This window comes from Astyanax mexicanus, chromosome 21 (assembly GCF_023375975.1).
Source record: "Astyanax mexicanus isolate ESR-SI-001 chromosome 21, AstMex3_surface, whole genome shotgun sequence".
NCBI lineage: Eukaryota > Metazoa > Chordata > Actinopteri > Characiformes > Acestrorhamphidae > Astyanax > Astyanax mexicanus.
Window position 1 is genome coordinate 17479348 of NC_064428.1, and position 9807 is coordinate 17489154.

A 9807-nucleotide genomic window follows, 5' to 3' on the forward strand; every position below is an offset into this window, starting at 1 on the left:
ACTGCAGCCGTTTCTGCTTGTGAGCTCTGTTGGTTTATGCACCACAGCAAGCCTTTAAAGGATCCTACATCTTGAGGTTTGCGGGACTCCTGAGGCACCAGCAGCTTCTAATACCCGTTTGCCGGTTTGTAAAGGCATTTTAGCAGCTGCTCTCTTAATTTGATGAACTTGCCTGGCAGAAACTTTCTTCATTTTGCCTTCATCTGCACAAACCCATTTGTGCTCTGAATCACAAACTCTCCATAAATCTCTTCACAATAAGATGATCAAACTTCAGTTTTCATACCTTGTCCAAAACACTGCACTTTTTCACACTTTTCAGCAGCAGAGAGATAATTGTTTCTGCCTCATATTGCTTGAAACCTGTGGCCTGCTTAATAATGTGTTGAACAGTGCATTTTAGGTTTTTTAATTAAAAAGTTACTCTTATCATTGGGAGGGTTGTTCAATAAAATTGGATTTATACCTAACGGGTCATGACCAAATTATACTGACTCTCACTTGCAATGACTATTTAGGAAAATCTGAGAAAAAATCACTTGCATAATAATTTGGAACACAGTATATATCGTCGCTGTCCAATGAAAAACACTTATCTCCAAAACAGCAACTTTACAGGAGAGAGAAAAAAACTTGTAAACTTTCAATGGAAGTCGATGCAAAAAAGAATTTATTCCAGGTCATTTTGAAGAGTTTCTATTGGTCCGTTAATCAATTTTGAATTTGATTTTGGCACAGTGTAAGGGACAGTTTGTCTGTTCAAATTATGTAGTAAACTAAAAGTCAACAAAAATGTGACAATATGCATATTTGAATTAAACATACTTGCTAATTACTAGGTGGTGTTTATTACGTATTATGTAATATACACCACCTAGTAATATACATCACAACTCTTGTGGTGTATATCATGTAATTATGTAATGAGTACAGTTGAAGTTTCAAAATCACTGAGGTAGTAATTGAGCCCCTCCAACAAACAACTACTAGATAATCAACTATTTCTCACTTCTGTTGTATTGTGACTTATTGTAACTCATTTTGTTTAAGGCGTAAATAAACCACTTTTTTATCCTACAAAGATTGTAAAAAATTAAACACAAAACAAAGAATAATTAATTTGATGTACGGTTATTAGTTGAAAGGAGTTAGTTACTATAACTAATTTGACTATAAAATGAAGTAAAACACTTGATGCCCAGAAGTCAAACTTACTTTTATAGTTATTATAATAACTTATTTGGTTATTACTAGGTAATTACTATGTAATTACTACTAGGTGCTAATAGGTGGTGTAATACCTTCATAATTATGTTAGAATGACTAAGACATGGTCCTAGAGTGGTCCAAAAAGAGAGAGAGAACAAGAGAAAAACAAAGAAAAAGAGAGAGAGAGTGAGAGAGAGAGAGAGTTTTCAGAAGTTTCACCTACCCATATTCCGACGGCAACATTGAGTAGAAAATACGCTCCGATCACGATGATGTCGGACACACTGAAAGACTGAGAAAGAGCGAAGAATTTAGTAGTAGCGTTAGCCGCCATGACCTGTCCTCACGCTCACCACTCACAGACTGCACAGCCAGCTAAGAGGCAAATGGAGGAAGGGAGAAAGAGAGAGAAAAAGAGAGAGAGAGAGAGATAGAGAGAGAGAGAGCTTTGCACGGCCGTGTAAGTGAATTGATCATTAAACACATCAGTTTAATGAAGCGACAGTGCACTCACATAAGAACAGATACAGGAGAGAGAGAGAGAGAGAGAGAGAGAGAGAGTCATTATTATCTTGTGTTAGACTTGGTGGCTCACACACACAAACACACACCACACACATCCAGGGCATGCCTAGGGTGTGTTACCCCAACACCTAATGTGTGTAAGTGAGCCAAAATAACATCTCTAGACACTCTTAACAAGGTCAATGATTTACTCACACACAGCCACCGCCACTCACCCATTAACACACACGTTCACCATTAGCATTAATCTTACACAGAGACGTATACACACATCATCATCATCATCATCTATTCTAACTGGCAACATGGTGAACATGGCGAACGTGTGAACGTATACGTTTCTTACCACTCATTGACTTTGCAAAACTGATTACCGTTTCAAAAACTGTTAAAACCCTTTATAACCCATACGTTAACCTGTATGACCAGCTGAAAAGTATTATGTTGTGGTTTGAGTTCAACCAGACCAAACTAGACTTCACCACATTGAAAGGCTGAAGAATGAGGCCATGTACTATTGAATCTTGAGCAAGAACCTCCAGGCCCCAGCCAGAACACTGAAGATGGGTCGTGGATGGGTCTTCCAGCAAGACAATGACCAAAACCTATGGACAAGGCAAGAAAGGAGTGGTTTAAGAAGAAGCACATTATGATCCTGTTGTGGCCCAGCTCGTTGCCTTCTTGATTTGTTGCCTTCTGTTTTTGTTTTGTGTTTGTTTTAAGTGTTTGTTTTAAGTGTTTGATTTGAGTTAGAGTGACTTTACCAAAATACTTAAATAAACCAAATAAATAAATTACACTGTGAACAGGGTTAGTACAAGTCACTTGATTTACTCAATTCTATTTAACTATGATTATTTGCATTATTCACACGTATTTAAAAAAAATATTTATGCTCAAATTGTTTGAGTTATTAAGCTTAAATAGTTTAAGGCAATCGGTTTTCTCAAATCGTTTTAATTTATTTAACTTGTAAAATTTTACAATGAACTTTTAATTATTTTAACAAGGTTTGTCAATAATCTGTGTTATAATAAACTGTTACAAGTCATTCATGTGTTGCTCTCACCAAGTCAAATTCCTTGTATGTGTAACATAAACATAAAGTGATTCTGATTCTGATTTAGAGTTTAGATTACGTTTTGGATTAGGGTTATGTTAGGTTAGGTTGTTTAATAGTAGATGTTAGGTTTAGGGTTAGAGTTGGCTGTATACAGAATCTATACAGAATCACTTGCATTTAACTTATAGTTACATTGCATTAAATAGGCATTCAGTTAAATGTAAGTTGATAGTTGAGCATCTATGAGGCATCTATAATGGAACATCCAAAAAAAATATATTACCCAATATTCATTATTAATGGAATTTCTTAAATTGTTTTGTTGGGGTTTCCTTATCTAGTCTCAGTAAATCTCTAGATACTGCTAGAAAAAAGCTTGACATATTTACCCTATATAGATAAACCTGCTGTCAGTTACTGTAGAAAATAAGCAACTATACATTTTATTAATTGAATCAAGTCTTAAGTTTAATTAATTTAATTTAATTTAATTTAATTTAATTTGTGACTTTATATTTTCCTTTGTATTTTGCAAATGTCTGCCAGGTCAGTGTTTAACTTATTTTGAGGAGCAGAGACACTGTCTTAAATGACCTCCTCTACCTCTATGACGTGCACTATGTTGCACTATGACATAGCAGAACCACTACTCAAATAGTGCCTCTGATCAGGGAACGTGCAAAATTCTGAACTTCAGAATATAATTCATTTCAATGAATAAATTTGAATTTGAATGTGAATGTCTTCCACCCTACAGGATGTTGAATTGATTTTAAATTGGAGCTACAGGAAGTGGAATTAAACTCATTGCAATTCAGAAAAATTCATTCTTATCACATATCAGTAAGATTTTTTTTTTCAGTGGAAGAATACTCACAAATATTAAGCATATATTCCCTTGAATAATTAATAATGAATTCCTCAAATAATCTTAATTTCAAAATAATTAAATGAAACATTGTTCTAGTAAATGCAATTATCACTTATTCATGTACTTTACAGGGTAACACTGTTGCGTCTAAGGTTTAATAGTGTTTTGAGAATCATTTTAAATGATAAAGCAAAGTATTCTGGGAAATGAAGTGCTGTCCTTTTGCAACAATTTGAAAGCTATTACATTTTAATGATGTGTTTTATTATTTATGTTTTTAATGTTAAATATGTGGCCCATACAATAATATCAGAATGAAATTCATGTTGTAATCATATGTACTGTATAATAATGTTAATAAGTTTAATGGTAAATACATCTTGTTTATGTATAATGAATTTCTTTTTTTCCTGTTTGCAAAATCAATCAATTTTTTATTTAAGAATTTAATTGGAATTTAAGGGTAATTTCCTTTTGTACAACCCTGGTCTGTATTAAGGGAAACAAACTATTCAAACCAATCTAGCCCTTTGTGAAAAAGTGTTTGCTCCCCCATTAATTGTGATTAATCACACTTTATGGAAAGCTGAGTTAAATTTCACTACTAACCACAACTAGGCCTGATTACTGCCAGACCTGTAGAATCAATAAATCACTTAAATAGAACCTGTCTGACAACAAGAAGCAGATAAAAGATAAAAAAAGCAAGAAATTATGAACAGATTTGAAAAAAATTAAAAACAGATGAGAAAACAAAGTCATTGATCATCTATCAGTCTGGAAAAGGATACAAGTAATTTCTAAAGCTTTGGGACTCCAGAGAACCACAGTGAGAGCAATTATTCACAAATAGAGAAAACATGGGACACTGGTGAACCTTTCCAGGAGTGACCGGCCAACTGAAGTTACACCAAAAGGGCATGAACAACTCAACCAGGAGGTCACAAAAGAACCCAGAACAACATATAAAGAACTGCAGGTCTCACTCAACTCAGTATAAAGTCAGTGTTATGTATATATTAATGATTCAATAATAAGAAAGAGACTGGTTGAAAATTATATCCATGTAATCGTATTTATATTGTTATCATATGTTATGTATACTTTAAAACTTTATTGTTAAATACACCTTGTTTATGTATTATGATTTTTTTTCATTTTCAATAAAATTGTAATTCCATTTCCTGTTTGCAATCTTTTTTGTTTATAATTTTATTTATAATTTTTTCCCATTTTTTCCCCAATTTTGCTCAGCCAATTACTCAACCCACTAAACCTATCACTAGTAATGCCCCAACACACCAGGAGGGTGAAGACTAACACATGCTTCCTCCGATACATGTGAAGTCAGTCACTGCCACTTTTTTAACTGCTGCTGATGTAGTATTGTTAAGTAGCATCACAGCGCGCTCAGAGGAAAGCGCAGCGACTCGGTTACATCAGCTCACAGACGCCCTGTGCTGACTGACATCACCATTTAGGGATGTGGGAAGAGAGCGCCATCTACCCACCTGGAGGGAGCAAGACCAATTGTGCTCCCTCTGAGCGCCAGCAGCTGATGGCAAAGCTGCATGAGCGGGGGTTCCAACCTGCGACCTTTAGTCTGCTGGACCACTCAGCGCCACCTGTTTGCAATCTTAATAACAATTAAAATTTAAGTATTTAATTGGAATTTAGTGGTCATTCCCTTTTGTACAACCCTGATCTGATCTGAAGTCAAGTCTGAAGTTGTATTCTTAAAAAGTTTAAATAATGAATTATTTAACTTTCAGTCACGATTGTTGGAGATGCGCTCTAGAGTTGTGCTCTAAGTAGGGAGTATGCATCATTTGGGACAGGGCCGACAGTCTCTACTCATGGGGCTAAGTTAATGAACTGGCAAGCCTAGCAAGCAAGTGCTCTCCGAATACCACTTTTACTCTGCATTGTGTTTTGCTCTTCCTCACTGCGACAGTGCAAACAGTGCAGTTCCAAGCATTTTCCTGCCTCTTGTTGTAGTATCTTATTTTCTTGCTGTGCGCTTTTTCTCCTTCCTTTGCGCTTTTTGGACGCTTTTCGATTTTGCACTCATTAAAATCTAAACTTTCGTGATGGAGCGGGTGGCATGTCTGTGATTGGCTAATGGTCACGCACTTTAGATACTGTGTATCAATAAACTATTCAATAAACACTTAAATCAGGTTCTACATTTAGCTCCTTGTGCAGCCCACACACAAAGTAACCCACAGGAAATCGTCACGAGACTCCCTTATGGACAGTCCATTCCTTCTAGTAGTAGAGAATTGCCAGAGCTGTGCTGACTGGGGTTAGTGGATAGTTGAGGGTCTGACCCAACATTAGAACACAGATTTTAATATATTATATTCCCAGCATTACTTAAATGGATAAATCATTTCCATATAGCTAACTAGAGGTTTTGTGAAACTGATATCAAGGATTCACACATCATAAAGTAGATATCTCATAATCCATAAACATTGTTAGGAGTTTTTTGTGTTTTTTGTGTTATTCAGCAACCTCCTTATAGTGTAATAATTTTTTATTAGAATGTTTGGAAATTGCTTTCGATCTCTCTTCTTATAATGCTTATAAAATATTTTAAAAAGGAAGTAATAATAAATAATAATAATAAAAAAAACAAATGTACAAATGTAGAATGAAATGAAACAAAGCTTGTCTTGTTCCTGCTATTCATAATTAGTAGCGCCCACTAACGAAATAAATAACATCCTTTCAAAAAATGATGTAGACCTTCATATTGTTTTTTAAGCCATTTAGAAATGCAAACAGGAATTCTGCTGTTTATCAGACAATCCTGAAGGAGAATATCTGGTCATCTGTTTCTGTGACCTCAACCTCAGTCGTACTTGGGTTCGGCAGCAGGACAATGATCCAAAACACACAAACAAGTCCACCTCTAAATCCTGAAGGTTTTGGAGTAGTCTAGTCAAAGTCTGATTGAGATGCTCCTCTCATAATCTTAAACAGGACTTTTATGCTGGAAAACCCTCCAATGTGTCTGAATTAAAACAATTCTGTAAAGTGGGACAAAAGTCCTCCACAAAGATGTGAAAGACTCATTACCAGTTATCAGTAAAGCTTGATTGCAGTTGTTGCTGCCAAGTGTGAAACGCCTAAGTTATTAGGTTTAGGGGTCAAACACTTTTTTTCTCATAATTACCACTAATGTATTTAAAAAAACAATTACACAAACTAAAGGTAAAAACACAAACAAACAAACAAATTACAGTCAGTCATGTCCTCATTGAGAAAACAGTAAGGCAAATAATCTACAAATGGAGACAATATGGCAATCTACTCCGCTATGTAGTGGGTGCCCAGTCAAAATCACCCCAAGAGCACAGCGGAGATTCATCAATGAAGTGAAGAAACAACCCCGAGTGACAGCCAAAGATTTGACTAATATCTGTGTTCATGAGTCTACAGACCTGCAAGATCGTATTTTTTTGTATTATTATTTAAAGCACGTTATATTTGTCAATACCCTTGACTTAAACTAAGATTAGATCACATTTAATGAAACATGTTGCAGAAAACCATGAAACTCTTAAGGGTTCACATACTTTTTCTTGCCATATACTGTTAAATATAATAAAATATAAAATATAATATAGGTAACGTGTTGTTGATTTTTAAGTGTAAATCTCTAGCTTCTACAAAGACACTTCAACATATGCTAAAGCATATTTGCTGTTTATTTGCTTGATTTAACATATTGCAAAATCAATAAATTTGACATGCAAAATTTCACTATGTTGAATTAAAGAAAACAAGTAGGATAGATATTTATCCTTGTGTATTGTAGATAACATTTTTGCTTATTTACAAATATGACTTCTGAACAAATGAGCCAAAGCTTTTTCATTTGACTGTAAGCTTTCAGCACCCTGTTCAAGTAAAGAGGCATGCAGTGTCACAATCACACCATGGGAGGGAGCCACTCGTTTATGAACACAGCTGAACTGAGGCCACATTAGTGATGATTTTCACTCAATGAGTGATGGAGGTTAGAGCAGGGCCCAAATTAGACATCTGCTCTAGTTCTACTGACACCCTTAGGGAATGGAGTATTACATCACAGAGTTTTAATGTTAAGAATGTCATCAAAACACTGCATGAAGATACACTGAACTGGAGTCAGATAGTGGCAGAGATAGCCTGGGCTTGTCACATTTAGAGATGCCAAAAATGTCTTCATTATTTTTATGCGAAATAGTATCTAGTAGATCTATTATTATATCTAGCAATATGTCATTTGAATGAAAAAATAAAAACGTATTCTATTACAGGGGATCTCACGTTCTACCACATCTACTGGATGTGTTCTACTGGATTCAGATCAGGTGACTTGCAAGGCATGGGAATGTACGGGTATTTTCATTATGCCAGTTTGAGGCGATTTTTGCTTGGTGACCTGGTGCATCATCATGCTGGAAATACCCATCAAAGTGCAGCGTAACCCTGTGTTTCTCAGCGACAAAGCGATCATTCATTTCCTATGGCAGGTTGCAATTTGTCGCAGTGACACGCAAGAGGCGACAAGCGACACGGAGCTGAATTTTTCTCAACTTTATGCAAATGAAATATGACGCGGTGAAGCGACATTCTAACCCGATTGGCTTCTATCTTTTCTATGGACCAATCACATACAAGGTGGTCCGACATCCTCAAGCTTCTGCTTTTGGAATTTTTCGTTTCTTTCGCTGTTCATTCTGTTGAACGGGTGGACCAACGTCAATCTGCGGGAACGACTGCGTTTCCAGCGCAGGTACATCACAGAAACGGCCAAGAGTCCAGCATGTTTAGGAGTTACAGCTGTAGAATAAAGTGGCCAAATGATTCCTTTTTTGTGCCCTTTTTTTTTTCTTGTTGGAGGCTGGGCCATGATCAGTGGCGTGCACAGACATTTTGGGGGGCAAGTGCTCAGGGGGAAAAAGGGCACTTTTTAGCGCATGTGGAACACTTCATTATAAAAAAAAAATTACACGCACATGTTGAATGAAATTTGACTTTTATTTGTAACATTCTCTAAACGTGAGTTTTCAATGGAAAAATGTCACACCACCAACTGATAAAATACATATACAATATTAATTATGAGACATTTACTGCACAACAAAATGATTTCAGGTTGGGCTTAGAGGGCAAACGGTAGGATTTTAATTGATGTGTATGTTACCTGGCTGGTGGGACACGGGGGAGAAGAAGCCTATCTGTTGGCGTGCGTGCTGTGCTGAAGACTCGCTGAACTGAACTGCTGCTGAAGCATCTAGTGTGCCTTGAGCGCGACCGCGCGGGGTCACGTGACAGAGGAAGAGAGAGGTCGGGTGTGTGCGAGCTGATTTCAGGGCATTTTGTTTTCAGTCGTTTTTAATCGCTCAGGTTTTCAAAAGATCATTTCAAACAGGCCTCAGAAAATCTTAATAATAATAATATGTATATATATATAAAAAAACGCAGTTTCAAAAGGGCATTTTGGTTGATAAAAGGCAGAGTTGCTGGTGCTTTAGCACGCCTCTGGCCATGATACACGCGTGCATTGAACTTGACACGGCCACAAGCTACAAAAGTAACACAAGCGACTCGCTTGGTCAAAATAGCGAAAAATAATTAAATGAAAACAAATTCATTTTCATTTAGAAACAATATTAATGTTTTCAAATAGGAAAAGATCAGAAATCAATATTTGATGGAATAACCCTGATTTTAATCACAGCTTCCATGCATGCGGCCGGTGTGCCCAGTGGATAACACCACCTCCTGCCAGTGAGCTACCACATCATGTGGGAGACTAGGGTCCTTGGGGCAGACTCCTAACACTGCATTGACCCACCTCTGTAATAGAAATAACCTTGTAATTCACTCTGGATTAGATTAACAGCTAAATATCATACATGTAAATTTAATTTAAATGCATCTTGGCATGCTCTCCACCAGCCTTTCATACTGCAGTTGTCTTCCTTTTGATTACATTCCAGATGTTTTCAGTGGGGTTCAGGTCTTGTGGCTGGCTGCAACAAAGTCTTGATCTGGTGGTGCTTCATCCACATCTTAACTGATCTTTCTGTGTGGAATTGAGCATTGTCCTGCTGGAAAGAAAACAGTCCCCAGGATAACC

General features: G+C 36.5%; 1 protein-coding gene across 1 annotated transcript in view; it reads right to left on the bottom strand.

Annotated features, from left to right (window-relative positions):
• The window catches only part of slc5a10 (solute carrier family 5 member 10), a 69894-nt gene extending 68281 nt beyond the window's left edge, over positions 1 to 1613 (bottom strand). The window contains exon 1 of the mRNA XM_022686400.2: positions 1433 to 1613. Within this exon, the coding sequence (XP_022542121.1) occupies positions 1433 to 1543 (111 nt within the window). The 5' untranslated portion in view covers positions 1544 to 1613. The remainder of the gene's footprint in view (positions 1 to 1432) is intronic.
• Positions 1614 to 9807: the final 8194 nt, after the last annotated feature.